Source organism: Arachis hypogaea, chromosome 20 (assembly GCF_003086295.3).
Source record: "Arachis hypogaea cultivar Tifrunner chromosome 20, arahy.Tifrunner.gnm2.J5K5, whole genome shotgun sequence".
NCBI lineage: Eukaryota > Viridiplantae > Streptophyta > Magnoliopsida > Fabales > Fabaceae > Arachis > Arachis hypogaea.
In genome coordinates, this window is record NC_092055.1 from 5,596,512 (window position 1) to 5,619,874 (window position 23,363).

General features: G+C 36.6%; 3 protein-coding genes and 1 long non-coding RNA gene across 5 annotated transcripts; 2 read left to right on the forward strand and 2 right to left on the reverse strand.

Annotated features, from left to right (window-relative positions):
• Nucleotides 1–219: 219 nt before the first annotated feature.
• LOC140182596 (uncharacterized) lies at nt 220–11,269 on the forward strand. Of its 2 annotated transcripts, XR_011878513.1 has the most exons (3): nt 237–387; nt 483–764; nt 11,087–11,269. It is a non-coding gene; the product is annotated as an uncharacterized lncRNA (long non-coding RNA). The 2 variants fall into 2 exon arrangements; XR_011878512.1 differs by lacking the exon at nt 11,087–11,269 and having other exon boundaries at nt 220–387; nt 483–1,210.
• Nucleotides 11,270–14,893: 3,624 nt separating this feature from the next.
• On the forward strand, nt 14,894–16,852 carry LOC112782752 (uncharacterized). The gene has a single exon (XM_025825312.3). The coding sequence runs from the start codon at nt 14,894–14,896 to the stop codon at nt 16,628–16,630; it is 1,737 nt and encodes a 578-aa protein (XP_025681097.1). The 3' UTR covers nt 16,631–16,852.
• Nucleotides 16,853–17,589: 737 nt separating this feature from the next.
• On the reverse strand, nt 17,590–20,045 carry LOC112782754 (vesicle-associated protein 4-2). Its single transcript, XM_025825313.3, has 8 exons — nt 19,684–20,045; nt 19,433–19,586; nt 18,840–18,910; nt 18,533–18,614; nt 18,317–18,429; nt 18,142–18,219; nt 17,900–18,019; nt 17,590–17,824 (listed from the first exon to the last, which is right to left on the reverse strand). The coding sequence occupies exons 2-8, from the start codon at nt 19,575–19,577 to the stop codon at nt 17,759–17,761; spliced, it is 675 nt and encodes a 224-aa protein (XP_025681098.1). The 5' UTR covers nt 19,578–19,586; nt 19,684–20,045; the 3' UTR covers nt 17,590–17,758.
• Nucleotides 20,046–20,790: 745 nt separating this feature from the next.
• LOC112784267 (uncharacterized) lies at nt 20,791–21,731 on the reverse strand. Its single transcript, XM_025827418.3, has 2 exons — nt 21,277–21,731; nt 20,791–21,185 (listed from the first exon to the last, which is right to left on the reverse strand). The coding sequence occupies exons 1-2, from the start codon at nt 21,541–21,543 to the stop codon at nt 21,018–21,020; spliced, it is 435 nt and encodes a 144-aa protein (XP_025683203.1). The 5' UTR covers nt 21,544–21,731; the 3' UTR covers nt 20,791–21,017.
• Nucleotides 21,732–23,363: the final 1,632 nt, after the last annotated feature.

The following is a 23,363-nucleotide window of genomic DNA, read 5'->3' on the forward strand; positions in this document are numbered from 1 at the left end:
TAGTCAATAAATTAAATTTTAATATGAAAAGTTAAAAATGTAAATCTAATATTAAAATAAGATAGAGCTCGTTAAAACGAGAATTTCGACACTAATTTCAAAGAATTTGGCTCAAGATTGGGTCGAACGGACCGAGCCGGTTGAACCAGACCCAAAATAGGTCCAAGGCCCAACTGAACCCAACCCATTAAAGAGACACAGCCTCTTATTCCCTTCTTCATCATTTACGCTGGGAAACTTTCATGGAAGGAGAAGAATAAAAATAAAAACCTAACCCTCACTTCAACTTCAAATCCGCGTAACTTTTGATTCGGAGTTCCGATTGACGATCCGTTTGTGGCTACGCGACCGCGGCGTCGAACTCTACAAAGCCCATAACATTGTAAGGTAAGGAAGCCACATTTTTTTTCTCAATTTCTTCATTTCCAGTTCTGAATTTATTGGGCTTTGGTGTTAAAATTTTGTATAATTTCGGTGTTTAGGATCGAATTAACTTGGTGGACTTGCCGAGTCTTGTCCTAATTTTTCATTGGTAAGGTGAGAATCCTAAAAATCTAACTAATTCATTGATTAAGTATTTTTGGGTATTGAATTTTAGGTATATATGTATTATATATATGTGTGTGTGTGTGTATGATATGAGGTCCTTGGAGCCATTGGAAGCTTGATTGAGTTCTCGGTTGGTGATAGAGCTGATTTTTGGTGTTGAAGGTTTGCCTTTGCCTAAGTGGGTTATTTCGAAAAATACGTGAAAATCGGTCAAGGTATGGCTTAGGTTTCGCGCGTTTAACATATAAGGTTTTGTGAAAACTTAAACTAGGGAACTATAGGTTAAGTTGAAATGATTGAATGTATGAAATGATTAGTTGTGTGATGATGTTGGATAAATTTATGATTGAACTTGTATTCGAAGTCATGAGTATGAGTTGTTGGTGTTGTTGAATATGTGTACTTGTAATCATTAATGATGGGTTGATGATGATGTTGATATAAGTTGATGGAATTTGATGGTTATGGCTTGTTTAATTAGTTGAAAGTGAATTATGATTTGTTATTAATGGATGAAGGTAATGGGTTGATGAATTCTAAAATAGAAGCTTATGATTGGAAAGGGTGGACTTATGATTAATGTATGTGCTTGATGTAATGGTGTGAGTATTAATGTATTTAGTGGTTAGTATTAATGAAATGAGGCTTGAGATGTTATGAATATGCAGGTTTATGGGTAAAGAATATGAATTTGGTGAAAATGAGGTTTAGGCATTATTTGGTAAAAAGTGTGATGGTTTCAGTGGCTAAGAGAAATGGGGGTTGAATCTTAGCCCCCTTTTTGCTTGCTAACACTTGCTGGACTTAGAGGAGACTTTTTTGTTTTTAGCTCGTCCCTAGCCACAAGACTTTTTCATTTTGTCTCGTCACTTGGCACGAGACATTTTTTTGTTTTTGCTCCTGTGCAGTAGAAAACATAAATGGAGTAGGAGAGAAGGAAGATTACACCCAGATATATCCTGGTTCAGCTGCTAAGTGCATTGCAGCCTACATCCAGTCTCCATCACAACAATGATGGAATTTCACTATAATCAACCTGATTACAAACTGTAAAGTGCTAACCCAACTTACAAGGGGATTCCCACAGAATCATGAAACACAACATAGATGAACAAAGGAACTCTAAGACATCTATAGCTTTTTCTTTTAATTTTGCACTCTCTGCCTTTTTCCGCTCTATGGCTTTTTCATACAAACCTCACTGTTTGCCTTTTTTCCATGAGACTCAAGACATGACAAAATTAAACAGAAAAATACTAAACAGAATACATTGAAGGAGAAGAAAATATGTAAGCTTAGGTATCTCTGAGAATCCTGTGCCTTGCACTCTCACTGCTTACTTCTAACTCCTTGCTCCAAACAGTGGCTGTTCTCTCTTTTTATAGAAGAGATAAATCTTCACACTTGAAGCCAAAAACCCAAGCCAACTTCTTCTTCCTTCAAGAAACCGGTTCGGCCACACAGAGAGAGAAGAGATAACCATGCAATAACCAACATGCAATTACCTCTAGTCCTTCCTTGGTCATCACTCTTCATCAATCCGAGCTCTCCATCATTGGCTTGCTCTCCAAGATGGATTTCTGGCCCTTGATGCTTCATGATGATGATGACTTCATCTGCTTCAATCTCTGCCTCTACCATCACTTCGCCACTCTAGCTACTTCCTGTGGTGGTTGAGCAGAATCAAAGACAAGCCATGCCTCCAAGAATCTCACCTTGCTGGCCGAATCTTCTTCTTCCTTTTTGAGCATGAAGAGCCCAAGATTACTTCACCAAATCTATCCATATTTGGTGACAATCTCAGCCACAGCTCATTTTTATTTTAGTATGTTTTCTTGCCATCATTAGCTTGATGGTCTTGTTGCATGCAGCTCCTTCTTTCTTTTGGTAGCTAAACATAGCTTCCATTATTTCCTGGACAATGACCGAAGAAAAGAAAGAGATGATAGAGAGGAAAGAGAAATTGTGAACAATAATTAATGAAACAAAGATAGAGAATAAAGTAAATCAATTTCCCTTTCTCTTTGCTGACAAGCGTGTAGCTTTAGTGCTTGTAGTCAAATCAATGACACTTTCTCTCTCACTTATATTTCCAACGCTAGCAAATTAAATTTGGAATCCATTCAAATAAGAGAAATGGGATCCGTTGGAAAGCATGAGGCAAATGTTAACATTTGCTTTCCTGATGGATTTGAAATCAAGCATTGGATCTTAAGCATATAACACAATTAGGCTTGGAGCAACCAAAATCATTCTGGCCCAATTGGTAACATTTGCTTTCCTGATGAATTTTTGGATCATGCATAAAACACATAGGAAAGCATTTTCAGTTTGATTAAGTTGGCCCAAGTAACATAACAAAATCAATTCAGCCATATTCATCATATATCATCAAAACTAAAGGCTGAATGTGATTGGGCTTGCACTAGAATTATTTTTTGGCCCAAGTAAATCCTGCACAGCAAAATTAATTTAATTAACATATATAGATTAGATTAATAATTTTGCTGTTAATAATGTTTGATCATCATCAATTTAATTTAGAGTTTTCCAAACTCATCAATCTCTCCCTTGATGACAAACATTATTAAAATTGAAATGGAAAGAAATTTTTTAAAAGAATTGAGCATGAGTACTCCCTTTGAAGGTTGAATTTCTCCCCCTTTCTAAATGTCACATGGCTCCCCCTTGATGTATGCTTATTTTACCAAGGGAAGCACTAACCTGTAACATTTTAATCAAGCTTCAAGAACAATGTTATTTAGCATATTATATGATGCTAAATGCTTGATTTATGAGCAGTTTTAAATTGATAATCAAAACTCATTTGATATCATAAACTGATTTACTGCTCAAACTTTACACACATCAACTAATTCCAAAACAATGTAGTTCAAAAAAAATTTTCAAATATTTTCAGTCAAGATATCAGAGCAATATTATTCAAGAAAATATTTTTGAATCACTCATGATCACATCAAAAACATTGCAGCTGTTAGATATCACAGTTTAAAGGAACTGTTAAAAATAAATTTTCAAACCAACATGTTTACCAAGATGAATAAGAATATTCCTATTTCAATACAAGCATGTTCATCAAGATAAATCAACAACTAGACATTCATATGATCAACAACCAAATGCCAAATGCATTTCCAACAGCAGTAACCATAGTGAAACAAATGCAATAACAACATGCATTCTTTGAACAAGGGTGATCATGAATTTTCAATTGAAAATTTCATCCCCTGTTTCAGCAAATCCTCCCCTGTTTCATTAGTTTCAATTTCCTCCTCCTTTTGTCATCAAGGGGCACCTGCACAAAATATGAACAACACAACAAAATATCCATAATAAAGTAACAAGAGTGTATCAAAGTATCATAGAGCAGTGAGTATCAAGTCATGCTCCTACAAAAAACAGATTGAGCCTAATGGAGCCAATATCAAATAAAAATAAAGAAACAGTCATTAATCATCAGAAAGATTGAACTCTGAACCGAAATTATCTTCGTAATCTCCTGTCCCCATTTCATCATCAAAGCTCTTAATCATGAGGCCAACCCTTTCGTGACACTTCTTCCAAGCCCTTTCCTGTTCATATTCCAATTTCCGGGCAGTCTTGTGGGATTTGAACATCAACTTGGACATGTTGCGGAACTCACTGAGCACCTCCCGGATTGATGCAGTGACATTTGAGGGTTCAGGACGGCTCTCCAGATCGCTGAGAGATGGTTCAGAGTGAACAGACCGCTTGCCTTTCTTGCCCAAAACTCCTCCTCCTTTAATCATTGAAACCTTGTTCTCAACAGATTCATTAGACAAATCAACCTTAAAATACTCAAATATACATGTGAGGAACATGCCATATGGAAGATTAGCCTTTTTAGTACTTTTAACTGCTTCCCACATATGACGTATCATAATATAAGCAAATGAAATTGGAGTAGAAGTGATAAGAGCAAAGAGAATGATAGAATCAGAAACTGTTACTCTATGATGAGAGCCACTTTGTGGAGTGAGGATGTGAGTGACGATACGGTGCAATAGAGAGTTTTCAGGGCCGAGTGCTCGATGAGTTGGGATTAGTCCATCTAAACCTGAAAGATTTGCACAGATGTGTTGCAAGACTGTTTGCTGTGAAACGCCAACTTGATCATCCCACTTATCAATCATGTAAACTTTTGGTCCATCATCTTCATACCCAAGAGCAGCACCTATGGTTTGAGGGGTGAGGGTCATATAAACACGCTTGACGTAAGAATGGATCGAGCCATCAATCAAACGCATGCTTGCATAGAACTCCCGGACCAGCCCCGGGTAAACAAGTTTCTGAATCTGAACCAAGGGGGTCCATTTCAGAGCATCAAACAGAGAAGAAAAGTTGATTCATTTGTTGGCCAGATTTTCAAGGTTCACCAAGTAAGAGGGACAGAGATGACGTTTCATCAAAACATCTTTGTGAAACTCATAGAAAGCACATGAGTAGAACCGAGAAGGATCAAAATGTGAGTGATTTTTGTGATGCTTGTTCTTGAATTCAAGTGACTCCAAATTCGCAGGTTCCTTAGTATCATGTAACACAAAGCTTTTTTGCTTCTTTTGAGAGCTTCTTGCATGTGGGGTGGATCTTTTCGGTGGTGATTGAGGGGGCGAAGTATGTGACTCGTCTTCATCCTCTTCAACACTAGGTTCCTTGGTCTTTCCAGTTTTGCCTCTCCCTAAAGTTTTCTGAGCAACTACCTTACGGCGCATGGTTTCGGTCTTTTTGGAAGGAGGGGAATGAGTAGAAGAGGAGGTAGAATGGAGATGGATATGCGTATGGGTTGGAGGTGATGAAAAAGGTGGGTTTTTTGGAATGGGGGTTCGGCTAATTCTCCTAAGTGCAGTTTTCTTTTTCATGATAGGATGAATGGAGGAGTTGAATATGAAAGGGTGAATGCCGAAAGAGAGTGAGGGTGGAAGGAGGTTAGTGGTGCAATAAATGTGGATTGGAGAGAGATGATGGGGAAGTTAATGACCATAATGGCGCGGTTATTAACCAAATGAGAGTTTCAAAAAATGATAAAAAGGGAGTTTCCTTGAATCAAGGGATTAGTTGGAAGGAAACGATATGATTTGACAACATGCTTCTTCCAACAAGATATGAAAAGACAATCCAAGGGATTTTGTGATTTTATTTTTCAAAGAAAGAATAACTAACTAAACTGACATGGTGGAATCAGGAATTATTAGGTGGGGCCCATGAAAATTTAAATCTGCGTTGCCTCCCCCTTGATCATAACTCCTCCATCAAGCCTGCATTTTTATCTCGTCCTAACCAACTTTTCCAACAGCCACTATTTTTCCTTTTGCATCATCACCAAAAGTGACAAGTCCTCCATCATATTCATCAAGCTTTATGAAGAAGGTTGTCTTTCCGGTCATATGCCTAGAGCATCCGCTGTCCATATACCACATATTTTCTTTCCGTTTGGATGCTAGGCACACCTGATCTATGTGATCTGCCATGAGACATGGTTGTGACTTGGTCTCGATTTCTTCATCATCATCATCTGAGTCATTCTCCAAGTCTTCCTATGAGGCCATCAGTCCCTTCTTCTTTACTCTTTTCGGCTTCTCTTCCTTCTTTAACTTGGGACAATCAGATCTGAAATGTCCCATTTCCTTGCAATTGTAACAGGTTACTTTGCTAAGGTCTTTCTTCATCTTCCTTGAGCTGCTGCCTTTGCCTTTGAGCTTCACCATTTTCCTGAATTTTTTTGCAAACAACACAAACTCATTTTCAGAAGAGTTATCACTGGATTCATCATCCAGAGGGTTAGTCACAGAAGAAAAAGCAATTCCTTTCTTTTTTGAATCTTTTTTCAAATAGGTGTTTTCAAAAGCAAGAAGGTTTCCTCTCAAATCATCACATGTCATGGAATCTAAACTACTGCTCTCAGAAATAATTAAAGCTTTTGTTTCCCACTCTTTTGTGAGACATCTCAGCACTCTTCTCACAAGCACAGAATCAGGATATGTAATTTCCAGAGCATCTAAGCCAACAACAATGATGTTGAATCGTTCAAACAATTCATCAATGGACTCTCCTTCCTTCATTGCAAACATTTCATATTCTCTGTTCAACATATCTGTCCGAGTCTTCTTTACAATGGTGGTTCCTTCATGAGTGATTTGCAATTTGTCCCAGATTTTCTTTGCCGTTGTGCATCGTGATACCCGCCAGTATTCCTCGAAACTGATAGCACAGTTGAGCAAGTTAACAGCCTTGGCATTTAGCTCCACCTTCTTCCTATCTTCCTCGGTCCACCTTGCTTCTGGTTTAAGAGAGACTATTCCTTCGGCACTGGTGATAGTTGGAAATTGAGGACCATCCAGAATGATCTTCCAGAGTCTGTAGTCTACTGCTTGCACAAAGATCTTCATTCTCTCTTTCCAATAGGTATAGTTTTTCCCATTGAAAAGAGGCGGTCTGTCGCTTGACTGTCCTTCAGTAAGGTTGTAGGATACCAGATTAGAGTAACTGCTTTCTGCCATCTGGATCTTTTCTCCAAGCCGCAAAGCTTGATCTCTTTGAGACCAAGCTCTGATACCAATTGATGGTTTCAGTGGCTAAGAGAAGGGGGGTTGAATCTTAGCCCCCTTTTTGCTTGCTAACACTTGCTGGACTTAGAGGAGACTTTTTTGTTTTTATCTCGTCCCTAGCCACGAGACTTTTTCATTTTGTCTCGTCACTTGGCACGAGACATTTTTTGTTTTTGCTCCTGTGCAGTAGAAAACATAAATGGAGTAGGAGAGAAGGAAGATTACACCCAGATATATCCTGGTTCAGCTGCTAAGTGCATTGCAGCCTACATCCAGTCTCCATCACAACAATGATGGAATTTTACTATAATCAATCTGATTACAAACTGTAAAGTGCTAACCCAACTTACAAGGAGATTCTCACAGAATTATGAAACACAACATAGATGAACAAAGGAACTCTAAGACATCTATGGCTTTTTCTTTTAATTTTGCACTCTCTGCCTTTTTCCGCTCTATGGCTTTTTCATACAAACCTCACTGTTTGCCTTTTTTCCATGAGACTCAAGACATGACAAAATTAAACAGAAAAATACTAAACAGAATACATTGAAGGAGAAGAAAATCTGTAAGCTTAGGTAGCTCTGAGAATCCTGTGCCTTGCACTCTCACTGCTTACTTCTAACTCCTTGCTCCAAACAGTGGCTGTTCTCTCTTTTTATAGAAGAGATAAATCTTCACACTTGAAGCCAAAAACCCAAGCCAACTTCTTCTTCCTTCAAGAAACCGGTTCGGCCACACAGAGAGAGAAGAGATAACCATGCAATAACCAACATGCAATTACCTCTAGTCCTTCCTTGGTCATCACTCTTCATCAATCCGAGCTCTCCATCCTTGGCTTGCTCTCCAAGATGGATTTCTGGCCCTTGATGCTTCATGATGATGATGACTTCATCTGCTTCAATCTCTGCCTCTACCATCACTTCGCCACTCTAGCTACTTCCTGTGGTGGTTGAGCAGAATCAAAGACAAGCCATGCCTCCAAGAATCTCACCTTGCTGGCCGAATCTTCTTCTTCCTTTTTGAGCATGAAGAGCCCAAGATTACTTCACCAAATCTATCCATATTTGGTGACAATCTCAGCCATAGCTCATTTTTATTTTAGTATGTTTTCTTGCCATCATTAGCTTGATGGTCTTGTTGCATGCAGCTCCTTCTTTCTTTTGGTAGCTGAACATAGCTTCCATTATTTCCTGGACAATGACCGAAGAAAAGAAAGAGATGAGAGAGAGGAAAGAGAAATTGTGAACAATAATTAATGAAACAAAGATAGAGAATAAAGTAAATCAATTTCCCTTTCTCTTTGCTGACAAGCGTGTAGCTTTAGTGCTTGTAGTCAAATCAATGACACTTTCTCTCTCACTTATATTTCCAACGCTAGCAAATTAAATTTAGAATCCATTCAAAGAAGAGAAATGGGATCCGTTGGAAAGCATGAGGCAAATGTTAACATTTGCTTTCCTGATGGATTTGAAATCAAGCATTAGATCTTAAGCATATAACACAATTAGGCTTGGAGCAACCAAAATCATTCTGGCTCAATTGGTAACATTTGCTTTCCTGATGAATTTTTGGATCATGCATAAAACACATAGGAAAGCATTTTCAGTTTGATTAAGTTGGCCCAAGTAGCATAACAAAATCAATTCAGCCATATTCATCATATATCATCAAAACTAAAGGCTGAATGTGATTGGGCTTGCACCAGAATTATTTTTCGGCCCAAGTAAACCCTGCACAGAAAAATTAATTTAATTAACATATATAGATTAGATTAATAATTTTGCTATTAATAATATTTGATCATCATCAATTTAATTTAGAGTTTTCCAAACTCATCAAAGTGAATTTTGGTATACTTTGGAAGTCCATAACTTGCTCCTCAAATTTTGGATGGAATTGTGGTTTATTTCAAATGAAAGATGATTTTATAAGCTTTTGAATGATATCAATTTTGTGAAAAACAGAATTTTGTAGAAAAAGTTATGGACGACGGAAGTTTGGTGTATAAAACTGTGTTATACATGTGCTAAAAACTGGTTGTAGCAACTTTCTGGGCATTTTGCCAATTTTTGGAAAACGTCAATCCACGCGTACACGTGGCATGGCATTTTAACAACGCATGCGCGAGAATCCATGCGTGCGCGTGAGAAGCCAATGCGCATGATCACGCGTACACATGACTCACGCGTGACCACTGCTTGCTGTAAAACTGGATTTTGGGTGTTTTAAACCAAATTTTCACTTCTAAACCTCCATTTTCATCCTTTTAAACATAAGGTATAGTACTAAGTACAGTAGCTAGTTGAAGTTAGGATATTAAGGCAACTTGAGGGTGAAGTAAAGGTTAAAATGATGGATTATGAATAAGAAGGGTGAAAATGTTATGAAAAATGATGAACATTTGTGATAGTGATATGTTGATGGATGATTGAACTCATTTGGAATAAACGAATATATGCTTGAGATACCTGGGTAGTAGCAAGGATGGTGGTTCGTCCCGCTTGCTCTAGATTAATGTTTGAGAATTGATAATGATAATGCTTGATTTAAATCGAATAAATGTATGTTTGTAATGCCTGGATAGTAGTAGCAGTAGTGGACCTCCCACTTGCTCCAGGTTGAGCTTTTAAACACCTACCTGGGTAGTAGCTGCAGTAGTGGTTATTCCACTAGCTCTGGGTTAAGCGGGTAGTAGCAAGGGGGTTGTAGCTCAAACCCACTTGCTCTGCATGGGTATTTCAGTCCATGGTTAGCTACTAGGACATGTCGGGTTGGCTATATAACCGACAGATGATATCATCAGCCATAGGACAGGCATGCATCATGTGCATTTGTTTGTTTTGATTGCTATGCATTATCTGAGATTGTCTAATTGAAAATATATATATTCTGCTACTTGCTATACTTGCTATTTGCACTATCTGCTTCTTACTTGTGTGTGAACTTGTTTGGATGCTTGTCTCTGCATGATTTATGGGTGACGGATAGGGGTGGCAAACAGGCCTAAACCTGCCGGGCCGGCCCGCGTAACCCGCCAAAAAAAGGCGGGTCAGGCTGAAAAATTGAGACCACTAAATAGCAAAATCCCGCTTAACCCGCACCGCTTAAACCGAGGGTTTTGGCGGACTTTGGTGGGGCGGGGCAGACTTTCCCGCCGGGCTTAGTATTTTTTTAGCAAGGGATATTTTTACAATTTTTTTTACCAAAACTCAACTTCCCGCAACCCAACTTTCAAGAGAATGAAGATGAAAATTGAGTGTTTTAGATTGTGTTTGTTTTGTTTTAGAGACAATATTGTTAATTATGTTTTGGATTATGTTTATTTTGCTTTGGAAACAATATTTATAATTATGTTTTGAATGAAAACTTGATTTATAATTATGTTTATTAGATATTTATAATTACAAAGACTTTAATGTTTGTGAATACAAAAATTATAATTTGTTTATACTTTTAGAAATTATAATAGTTAAAAGTAAAAAACAAAAGAGATTTTTTTTATATCTTTATATATATTATTTAATAGTTAAAAGTAAAAAAAAAAAGAGGATATTTGGCGGGTTTAGCCCGCCAGCCCGCCGTTAGGCGGGGCGGGCTGGGATTCTGGAACCGCCTCACTAGGCGGGGCAGGGCGGACCAGCCCGCCAAATGGCGGGCTTCTGGCGGGACGGGGCGGGCTTCCCCGCTTGCCACCCCTAGTGACGGAGGAACGGAGAAAGGGTGAAAAGGGTTGGTGGTTATGTTAGGTTTGAAGTTGAATAAGCTTAGGAATGCTTAGATTACCTACCCCTAATTATGGCTTTTGCTTAGAAACTAAGTTTTATATTTGTATGACGGAGTTCTAGGATTGCTTCTGGCATTTCCAGGACCTTATTTATTATACGCGTGGCACCTTTACCATGCTGAGAACATCTAGTTCTCATCCCATACTGTGTTGTTATTTTCAGATGCAGGTCGAGAGACTCCTCGCTAGGCGTCTGGATCCTTGAAGCAGAGCAGTCCATGGGTTATTTTGGGATTTTTCTGTTTATATGTACCTATGTACTTAGCTTGCTCTCCAAGAAACTTGTTTATTTTGTTCCTCATAGAGGTTGAGGGAGAGCTAGGATATTATTTTATATTTTGAGTATTTTGGGATATATATATATATATATATATATATATATATATATATATATATATATATATATATTCTCCGGCCAGCCTTGTCTTCGCAGACTGAGTCAGGAGCTAGTTATGCTGTATTCTTGGCCTTCTTTTATTCTGTCGCTCATTCTTATCCTTATCTTCTAAGTCTCTTAGCACGCAAGTAACCACATTTTCTGAGGGTTGCGCTTTTTGATTTTTTGTGATTTTGTTTTACCTATTTTTCAAGACTCCTAGCATACTATCTCTTTTCATTATTATTATATATATATTTTTTTACTTTTAGAGGTCGTAATACATTGCCACCTCAACTTTATGACTTAAGCATAAGACTCTGTGTGGTAGGGTATTACAGTTGCTGGCCCTCTAGACTTTTCCTTAAATTAATCTATCATAGTTTAATCTTATATGATATATCGGAAATGTTTACTAACAAAAAATAATTAGTCAAAAAAATCAAAACTTGCTTTATTTAACATTTATTAAGTTCTGTTTTTTTTTTTTTTGTGTTTTTAGCATTATCATATTGATATATATTGATCATGTATAAATTTATAACGATAATACTATAGAGATAGAAAAAAAAATAAAAATTTATTTTATTTAATATTCATTAATCATTATAACAATTAATAGATGTTAAATAAGATAAATTCTGACATTTTTTTAATAATTCTTCTTTGTTACTAAACATTTTTGAATTCTTAATTGCATTTCTTCTCGTCATCTCTGCTCTGAATCCACCATAACAGATTACTCAATGATGAGTTGCCACAATCAAAACCCTTCAAGCTTCTAATTAATCTTCTTCAATGCAATATCATTCTCATAAATTCATTCAAGTACATAGACAACCCCCTTCCACCCATCTCTAGCACCATATTTATATTGTATTCATTCCGCAGGCTCCTTAAGATCTTAACAAAGCCAACATTGGAGAACAAACACTAGTCCTCTTTTTGTTATTCAAAATATATATGTACCGTTGCTAATAATAACTAAAACGAGCATTTTTAGAAGAGTATAAGTGCTAATCAATCAGAAACTTAAACTTTTTTTTTTTTTTGGTAAGATTTAAACTCTAACTATATGCTTAAGTAACTCTTGATATTTTAGTTTAGAATTTAAGTAGGAACTAATTTTTTCAACTAAAATCAGTTAATTTTTAAAATTAAAAAATAAAATTGCAATAAAAAATTAACTATTATTATTAACTAAATGTTAGTTTTACATATACATTTCCTTGAATGAGCGCCATAACTTGTTGAAAAGTTGATGCATAGTGTTATATATGTTAAGGGTGGTGGGGGAATGGGGATGAGACTGGTCAATAGGGTGATAGATGCTGCTTTTTTTGGGCAGCTTTATTAGCCTTTTGCTTTGAGCATATTGCTCTCTCTATCTATCTGGATTGTACCCTTTTGGAGCTTTCTTTTCCACTTCGTGAACCACAATTTGTCTCTTGAAAAACATGCACACTTTTTGAAGATGTATGCATCATTTTATTGAGAGATTTTGTACCAAACTTAATCGAACTTTTTTATTTTTAATATTGGAGTGGTAGTGGTATTTTTTTTTAAATGTAGATTGTTAGGGTGTTACACTCAAATGTGGAATCGTTTAACTAGAGAAGCAAGAAATTGGACCGTCCGATTTATTAGAGGTACAGAAATCGAACCGTCCGATTTCTAGAGGTACACGAATCGGACCGTCCGATTTCTGAGAGGTACACAAATCGGACGTACACAAATCGGACCGTCCGATTTGTGTTAAAAAAATAAAAAATTTTAAGTACAGAAATCGGACCTAGGGATTTGTGTACTTCCACAGTTTTAAAAACACCAAAAATTACAATGATAAAGTATATCACCACTTTTACTTCCATAACAAAAAAAAATTAGCCAACTTAATCATATACTTGTTAGAATAATATATAGTGAATAAAAGGGGATGTTTGTAGTGTATTGTATTGTATACGTTAGTTTACATTTACAACTTAATCAACAAATTAAAAAAGGGTAAGGAAAAGATTGCAACTTTTTTTTTTTTTTTTTGTGAATAGAAAAGGTGAGTGGTGGCTGAAGGCGAATAGAAAGATAATTCACATGGGTGGGGTTTGTGTCTTTCTTGCCTGAATTGAAAGCTGCATGCTGCATGCCCTTTTCTTAGCTTCTTTCTATTCTATGCAAGGTTGCATTGGTGTGGTCCATTTATCTATCTACTACTCTCTGATCATCAAGGTACGTATATTACTACTCATTCACACAGTTCTGTCTCTCTTTTTTGTTCTTACTTCGCTTTCATAGCTAAATACCACTCTCATGATCATATCCTTTATTTATTGTAACCTCTAATTCATCTCATTTCACCAGTTTTGCTTCCTTGCATTAAAAGCACAGCAAAATAACTACTTCAACGAATTAATGCAACAAGGTACTTTTAACATGCATACATATTTATTACTTGTACTATTATTACTCTGCATCCTTATTGATTATTTAATTATCATCACCCAAAATATTGTAAATTAAAAGAAAAACACCAAATCATTTAATTTGCTTACTTCCATACAAGATGAAATAAAGCTAAATGCTTTTTATTACCATTGTTTTAGAAAAATCAACAATCATAAACTCAAACAGAGCTAGCTCATTGGACAAGACAAAAATGCAACATTTTCTTTGTCATTATATACCAAAATTAAAATTGCAGGGGAAAAAAAATCATCTTGAGTTGGATCCAGTCAACTGATTTAATTTCAGATTTGACATAGTATGTAACTATGTATGGAACTTAGTAAATGGCAGCATATATATGCTGCTCATATACGGCAAAATTGTATGTATGTAAATGTAACTATGCAGCATATATATTACTGTTACTTTTCCTTGGTATTCTTTTTTACTTGTAATGAATCAACGTTGTCACCACATTATTAGGACGGCCAGATTAATTTAACCTTACACATACTTAAAAAGTTGCTGAAGTTAACAAGAGTGAGAGTAAGGTTAACTAGGTAGCTGACAGCTTGGTGTAATGTAATGGGATTAACCGCAGAGTATGACCCTGCTATTTAATATTTTAAACAAAAAGCAACCCTTAACAAATCTAATTTTCCTTTGAAATAAGTCAATAACTGTTAACTGCCATCAGTATCACATTAAAAAATTTCCATAAAGTCACATTTTGCAACAATACATGCATTGCTTGCCAGTTGCTTATTTAGCTGACTTTTCCTTTTTGTTACAAGATTCATAATTCACTTCCCCTAAATTAAGTTGTGTTTAAAATAATCACTCATATTATATAAACATAAAAATTAGTGACTAATAACTCACTATAAAAAAATCATCCTCTAAATGGGGCCGGTGTCTTCACTGAGTTGCCCTATTCATATGACAATGACCAAACTGTCCTCACCAGACGAAGTAGGAAGTCAATGCGAGTGAGGGTAAATAAGTAAATGGGGAGAGTAGAATCCAACTGCAATGTAAGGATAAGTATAGATCTGCTCTCACAAACTACGTTCTCTCTCAGATTCCACAACCACCGTCGTTTCGCCGGAAAATGGCTTTGTTGCACCACAACCACTGACAACTCCAGCTATTATGGGCTACGATGAACAACTCAAACCGTGCCGGAATAACTTGCCGGAATCCTCCAATCCCCGGCGAGTTGTCAACCTTATTTCATCCCTAATCTCCATCTCCCTCTCGATTAGGGTCTTCGCCGGAAAATGGCAACTGATTCGCAACAAGCTCGAGGAGCTCTACTCCGGTCTAGTCGGAGCCGACGACGACCCTTCACTCTCCGGCGTTCTCCCTGCGATCCTCTCCACCGCGGAGGAGTGTTCCGACCTAGCTCGCCGCTGCACCGATCTGACATACAGCGGGAAGCTTCTTATGCAGAGCGACTTAGAGGTGGTTTTCGCGAAGCTCCATTGCCATGTGAAGAAGCTGTCTGAGATGTACACGAAGGGTGTTCTCACACACAGCTACGCTCTGGTGGTCTCAAAGCCTGGACTTGGAGCTTCCAAAGAGGACATGAGGTTCTTCGTGAGGGACCTACTCACCAGAATGAAGGTTGGCGATGTTGCTATGAAGAAGCAGGCATTGATCAACCTCCACGAAGTTGCTTCCGAAGACGACAAGTACGTGAAGGTGATTGTTGAAGTCGGTGACGTTGTTCATGTTCTAGTTGATTTTCTAGGGTCCTCTGAGTTGGAGATTCAACAAGAGTCTGCAAAGGTAGTTTCTTTGATTGCGGGGTTTGATTCTTATAAAGGAGTTCTTGTTGGCGCTGGTGTTGTTGCGCCTTTGGTTAAGGTTTTGGAGTGTTCAAGTGAGACTGGCAAAGTTGCTGCTGCCTTGTGTCTGCTGAGTTTGACTGAGAATTCCGATAATGCTTGGTCGGTTTCCGCTCACGGCGGCGTCACGGCGTTGTTGAAGATTTGTGGCGGTGTAGATTGCAGAGCAGAATTGGTTTGTCCTGCTTGTGGAGTTCTGAGGAATCTGGTTGGTGTTGAAGAGATTAAGAGGTTCATGGTTGATGAAGGTGCCGTTTCAAGCTTCATTAGGCTTATGAGGTCAAGGGACGAAGCGATTCAGGTGAGTTCCATTGAGTTTCTTCAGAGTATTGCATCGGGAGATGAGTCATTGGTTAAGCAGATTGTTGTTAGAGAAGGCGGGGTTCGTGTTTTGCTGCGACTTTTGGATCCTAAATGGCCTTGTTCTTCCAAAACAAGAGAGGTAGTGATGAGGGCTATTGAGAATTTGTTCTTCTCTTGGTCTAGTTGTGTCACTATTTTGATGAGCTATGGTTTTGTGGATCAATTGATGTACTATATTCGAAACGGCGACGTTTCTGTTCAAGAATTGGCTCTCAAAGTTGCGTTTAGATTGTGTGGAACATGTGAAGATGCTAAGAAAGCTCTAGGTGATGCTGGATTCATGGCAGAGCTTGTTAAGTTTCTAAATGTGAAATCATTCGAGGTTCGAGAAATGGCGGCGGAGGCACTCTCCGGGATGGTTATGGTTGCCAAGAACAGGAAGAGGTTTGTGCAAGATGATGAAAGCATTGCTCTTCTTCTGCAGTTGTTGGATCCAGAGGAAGGGAATTCAGGTAACAACAAGTTCTTGATCTCTGTATTGATGTCATTGACGCATTGCAACAGTGGGAGGAAGAAGATTGTGAGTTCTGGGTATGCAAAGAACATAGAGAGGCTTGCATCAGAATCTCAAGTTTCTTCTGCTGACGCAAAGAGACTTGTCAGGAAGCTATCCACCAATACATTCCGCACCATGCTCAGTGGAATCTGGCACCACCACCACCACCACCACTCTTGAATGTAATTCTTTTGAATCTTTAACTGATTATTTTTTACATCATGTCATTCTAAGCTGTGCTAATTTTCTGTTTCCACTTTTTTTCAAATTTTATTTGCCTGGCACATGACAAGAGTAGTACAGGCTCTCTGTTGAGATTGTAACAAGAATTAGTGAAGAAAAAAAAGAAGTTATATTGTTAATTATATGATGATATAAAAGAATGTAATTACTATTTACTAATGGCAGTTATACATACAGATTAGTTGTGTTTTGGAAGTGTTCCAGATATATTATTTGGTTGTTTGTGTATGCATACGTGTGTGATCACATGGAGAAGACATGAATGCTTCAGGGGCATGTGAGAAGTGTCAATCTTACTTTTTCTCTATCCAACATCTAATCCAACGTTATATACAAAGAAGATAGCGATGGATGAGTTTTCCTTGTCTATATTGCTTTGTCTCTTAGCTAGGTTTGCCTAATCTTTTACAATATCAAATTTCTTTTTTGTCAATTCAATCAATAAATGTACAATACGACCAAGCAAGCATGCTTGTTGCCCGGCAAACTTCAGATAAGACAAGAAAATTGAACCAAAACAATTCAATATTGATTAAATGGTTTAAGTAATAAAAGTTGTATTTGGATTAAGATATGTTTTTTATCTAGTAATAAGCGCTTGTTCTAACAATCTGTGTGATAATGTTTGGTTGTTATGGGGCATGTATGGAACCAATGAATGGGAAACATGTGATGGAGTAAAGTAGGTTGGGAATGGGAGCTGAGTTGTTAATGGAACGAGGAGGAAGGCACAGTGAATTCGTGTCGTGCAATTTCCAACCTCTCATCTCAAATAGATGATTTCATTCATTGTGTTCATTGAAGTCATGAAGGAAGCACTTTCTTGTCCTATAGTATACTATTACTAACCATATATGCTAGCTCCAAGGGTCTTGAATTTGATGGAAAAAAATAAATACATGGAAAAGAGATGTATATATTTATTTATTAAAAAAATTCCTAACAACCCATGAATGGAGAATTGTGCATTGTGGGGTAGGTCTCAACGAACTTGAATAGTAGTAATTAGTAGATGCATTAAAATGCAACCAAGTTGAGTGTGCATGTTGAGGCTAATGTTCAATTCTAACATTCGCTATACAGAGTCCCCTGCTGCTCCTGTTTTGCCAGGTACCTTTCCCTTCTCTCTTTCTACAAAGCCAATCAGAATGAATATGAATAAATACATGTATAGCTCAGTTGAAACTTGAAAGTAAGCATACTCACCCATTCATCTATGACAAGCCCTTCACCCATAATCCTAGGACCAGCATCTTCTGGAGGCTTCCTACGCGCCTCCATAGCAGCGTCGGCCTCAGCTAGCTGCCGATTCAGTTTCGCCAGAGCCTTCTCAATGACATAATTACAACCTCAATTAGTAGACTGAGATAATAACAGTGTGTCTCAATTACATTAAGCAAGATATGCTTAAATGAACAAGTGCAGTGTAAGAGTAATGATCAGCTTACAGAACTAGGACGCTCTGGATCCAGAAAAACAACCTGCAAAATCTGCTCTACGGTCACTTTGTCTATCTGTTCATCGAACTGTGTACAGAGAGAATCAAAGCCATTGATTCAGAGTCAGAACAACACTCAGGAATTCGCAAAAATATAAGCTCGTATACAAGATTAATTAACTAACCAGCTCAGGAATGTAGTCCATTGGTCCTTTGACCTTCAAGCTCATGATTTTAAATTTGGGTGCAGGTTTTTGTGGTTTTTCATTGTTTTCTGGAGGCTCTACAAACTTGAACACTAGCAAACCAATAACAAATTGGTGTTTATGACAATGTCAAGTTCTGCACAAAAAGTGCAAAGAAATATAGATAAATGAAGACAGAAATTCATTGATTATTACCGGTTGCAATTAGACTCTCGCCTGGCGAAAGAATAGCCCCAGGTGGACGCATGAAACAACTTTTAGGTGCAGTAGTTTGAAACTAAATAAGAAGAACAAATAAATCATTGTTAAAATATAGTACATGTTTGAGGGTATAGAGCAAAAAAATCATTAATTCATATAGTAATAAATAGAGTACAACATTTTGTAGAGCTGTGACAATTTTAAGACTTTCTGAAAGTTCGTTGTAACTCAAGATTGCAAATCAGGAATACAAGATTTAAAAACCAGGTGCATAGATAAACAGACACATGTTTCATTATACCTTGAAAGCTACATGGAATTTGCTGGTGTTTTTAATTTTGATGGCACTTTTAACCTGCTTTCCCGGCGTATCTACACATAATACGAAAATTAGAAAGATGAACGGCATAACATAAATCATATGAAGCACTAGAATAGAGTTAAATCCGTGCATGAATAGGAGAATAGCGAACACAAACAAGAAATCATGCACATAGTTAAAAGTGCATACACACAGAAATTCCAAGAGAATCCAAGAAATAAGCAACTATAGAATGACTCATCACCAACACTAAGAAACCAATATATCTTTTTACAATTTTTTCACAATTCAACGCAACCCCATTTTTATCTCAGATTTATTATGGCCATCATTCAAAATTAACTACTCATCAGATGGGGATAGAAACTACCAATTGGAATTGAAAAGGGGAGGTTGTGTAGGAAAATTGAGTAAATAAAATAACCCCCTATTTCTTTGAGTGGATACGAAAACAGGGGAATTGAATTAACCGATAGAAATGGAAGAAATCCTTTCATGAAAAGTGCTTATCAAGCATCTACATAAAGCGGGTAAAGTCAGAATTAAGTGATCAGTCATGGTATGATGCATACAAAGTAAGAAGAGCTTGTTGGAAGGATCAAGCTTGAGACGACGAGGGGTTGGGAGAAGCAACTTGGCAAGTGAGGAAAGTGAACTGAACTTGGTGAAGAAGTTGCAGGTGCTGCTGCCTTGTACAGATTCTTGAGGTGTGGCCATGATGATATACTGAACCCAACACAGTCACAACATACATACATAAAATTAAAGCAGAGGAATGCTACATGGAAGCAAGAAAGCAAGGAAGAGAATATAATAAGAATACGGTGGTAAACGTCGTCGTTGACCCTTATCTGTCTTTCTCTCTCTCTCTCTCAAGTGTGAACTAGTTAAGAGAGAAAGAGGGGGTTAATGGGTTATGCTTATGGGTCCCATTTCTCATTTCCCATTTCTTAGACCCACTTAGCTTGCTGAAGGAGGGAGAAGAAGATTGCCATGCATGCATCAAAAGTAGTAATTTAGAACGAGATTTCAACTATCTATAAAAAGAGAGAGAAAATTAATAGACTCTAGTTATTAGCGAGGTTGGTAACGTGATTGGGACGACGGACATCATCCTATACTTTGTGTGGGAAACCGTGTTTTTCCTCCTCAGTCCAAGAACAGAATCAGAATGGCACAAGGTGCTATCTAACTTTGTGAATTTTATGGTAACTTTAATTTTAGTTTGTGTCTAATTTTTGCTTCACTTATTTTTTATGATAAATTTTAGCATAAAGTATATTTTTTGTTTTTGAAGTTTGACAAAAATTTTAAAAATACTCCTAAATTTTATTTTGTTTTAATTTTGTGTCAAAAGTTTTCGATTTGCATCAAATATACCTTTGATGACTAATTTTTCAAAAATTTTAAGACTAATTCAACAACAATTATATAAGAACAATCCTCAACACAAGCAAATCAAATATAATTTTTATGTATTATTGTTAAATTGGTCTTAAATTTTTTGAACATTTAACCGTTGAGGATATATTTGATGAAAATAAAAAACTTTTGAAACAAAATCGAAACAAAATAAAATTTAGGGATATTTTTGAAATTTTTACTAAATTTCAGTGACAAAAAGTATACTTTACCTTAAATTTTAAATATTTAACAATTATTTATTTTTAAATTAAATATTAATTTTAAATTTGTTAATTTTAATTTTATATATATAACATATATTAATTGAGATCAATGGATAAAATTAAAACTTGATCAATTTTCATGTCTTTTGGTAGATGAGTCAAAATTCTTATCTATGAAGTTAGAATTTAAAAGATTCCTGAGTGACGAAGGAATAATGGTGAACCAATATATTCCAATAACATGTAAAATTATACGAATCATTTCCATATGAGTTAAGCAATGATACTGCTAGCAGCAACACTTGAAAGACAAAGGAGAAGCATTCCATACCAGAAAACGTGTAATCGCGAATCCGAAAATATTGAGTAACAAAGAAGCGACACTCTTGGCACATTTTACCAGGCCACTAGAATCCAATGCCAAAAAAAAAAGAGTGACACTGTTACCACACACACACTCTCTCTCTCTAACATAATAATAATTAGGGTAATAATTATCCCTTAAAAAAGCAAAAGAAAATGAAGGGGGTTACAACATGAACTCGGAATCATCCCACTGAAGAACTGCAGAGGCAACGTTCTGCTCCCTTTTGAGTTTGTCTTTAAGGAACCAATCACACACTTTCCCAGCATTCAGCTCTTCAATTGTACACCCTTCTTGCTCTGATATCACTCTCAATAAATTTAGAGACGATATCTATCACCATATAACAACATGAAACAATAAGAGTCAAATTTAGTATATATTGATAGGTGAAATTGTGCAAGGTGTGATAGCTAATAGGTACCGTTAAACGGCATAGAAAACGCTCATGTGAGCTCAAACCAGACATCTCCACCAAACCAGCTTCCTCGAGTGTCAAGAAGGTTCTCTTGTCGGGGTTTTTGTCTCCTTGGTGTCCGCCACTACTGCTGCATTTAACTTGTCTTGTATTTGGTGTTGGTGATGATACCTTCCTTGGCCTTGCTTTGTAACTCCTAATAACCTTTGAAGGGTTTACGAGACATGTTGATTGAATTTGAACACAGGCTTTATAGGGATGTAGTGAAATCATTAGCTTTACTTCTTGAGAACAGAGACACAGTGGTATTCACCTTCTTCAGATTGTGGATGTTGCATGAGTCGTTAGGGACTTATCTTTTTCGAGGATTATCCATTTTTCTTATTTTTAGTGGAGGAGAGAGATGCAAATATTTCGCATTGGGCCACTCTTTTTGGTCCAATAATAGTGGGCCTAATGTTCAAACACTTGAAGAAAATGAGAAAGTCTACCCTTGTATTTGTGTGTTTGAAACAGAAAAAAAAAAAGCAGAAATCCATAGAAAGGGCCGGATATAATAATATGTCTAATTTTTCATCCATATAAGATTTACAAGCTTGCATAGAGAGAAAATAGAAATTAAAAATAGGTACAGATTTAATTGGGACCCCAGCAGCTCAAGTACATGACGGTACGTAGAGACTCTTCAGCCTGTTTGATCTTGTGGGAGTCGGAAGATTTGATAGCAGATGAGTTAAAAGATGAAGATGAGAATCGCCTGGCCTGCTTTGAGGAAGGAGAGCATGCAGAGTCCTTGAGAGACTTTAAGGTTGAGTAGTCACACTTGCTTCTTTGATCCTTCATTCCTTGAACCACTCTTACCCCTGCCTGGTACATCACCCTACTCATGTACCTCAAGCTCATAATAATTACAATGACCTTCGGAAGTTGAGAATGATGGGTATTCAAGATAGGATTATTGCCTTATTCGCTAAGGTTAGGTCGAGATTTATAAGAAAACAGAAAGCGGGTCAAGCAACCGGATGACAAGGTGGAAAGTGGAAACAACCGGCTCAAACAGTCAAGACGTGGCCACCCATTTTGCCCAGTTTCCTAAGAACCATGGGCTCTATTGGCCTATTCTATGGTTACCGGACACGTGTCGGTTTCAGCCATCATATAAGATTATCACACAAATCTTACCACGTAGGATGCTGGAACTTTAACGTGGCTAGTCTTAATCAAAATGTACTTATCTTCAAATTTACCAACTAGGCAACTTTTATGTACATTCTGTGGAAGATATTCTGGAAGCGCCGTGGATTGTGGACCCACAGATTCTCTTTCGTTTCCATGATCGCCGGTATGCATAGTTATCTGAATCGAACCGGTAATCAACCTAATAAGACTATTAGGTTATTAGATTATTGGTTCAATCATTGGATCACAAATTGAATCGGTTGATTCGATTATAATTAAATAATTATATAAAATTTAATTTTTTTTATAATAAAATTTTTTATACAAAATTAAGTTATTTTAATATTTTAATAATTTATTAATTAATTATATTAATCAAATATATGTTAAAAAAGAGTTAATATTAATAAATATTATATAATTATCAATAAAAAAATATGGTATGATAACTGAATATATTTTTGTTTATTTTTTTAATTTAAAGAATATTTAACAACATTTAATATTTGTAATAATTATGTAAAATTAAAAAATAATTAATTTAAGTGAGTAAATATAAAATAAAAAATTAATTAAATTAAATATAAAATTACTCATTAGATTAAAAGGACAAAAGTATAAGGAGATTTTAAATTTTACATGAGTAAAAGAGTTAATAAGATATAGTTATTAATTAGGATATATATAATAAATTATAATATATTTATAAAAAGGCATTTATAGTATCCAAAAGCATGTTAGCCTAGTGGGTTACAAACTCCTTTATTTTCCAGGAGCGCCAGGTTCGAACCCCAGCAGGTAATGCCGTGCATGTGCTGACATCATCTGGCGGGTTGACCGGTCCGGTTTGGTCTGCAATTCAGTCCGGTTTTTACCGGATTTTTCGAGTTTGACCAGTTTCTTTGCTTGTGTGG

What these genes read in the sequence shown, in the direction of transcription:
- LOC112782752 (XM_025825312.3), top strand. Translation starts at nt 14,894, where the DNA reads ATGGGCTACGATGAACAACTCAAACCGTGCCGGAATAACTTGCCGGAA.
- LOC112782754 (XM_025825313.3), bottom strand. Translation starts at nt 19,577, where the DNA reads ATGGCCACACCTCAAGAATCTGTACAAGGCAGCAGCACCTGCAACTTC. An exon ending in CAACAAGCTCTTCTTACTTT is followed by an intron (nt 18,911 to 19,432) that starts GTATGCATCATA and finishes TATTATGTGTAG; the next exon opens with ATACGCCGGGAAAGCAGGTT. An exon ending in CGAGAGTCTAATTGCAACCG is followed by an intron (nt 18,430 to 18,532) that starts GTAATAATCAAT and finishes TTGGTTTGCTAG; the next exon opens with TGTTCAAGTTTGTAGAGCCT.
- LOC112784267 (XM_025827418.3), bottom strand. Translation starts at nt 21,543, where the DNA reads ATGATTTCACTACATCCCTATAAAGCCTGTGTTCAAATTCAATCAACA. An exon ending in GTTTTCTATGCCGTTTAACG is followed by an intron (nt 21,186 to 21,276) that starts GTACCTATTAGC and finishes ATATGGTGATAG; the next exon opens with ATATCGTCTCTAAATTTATT.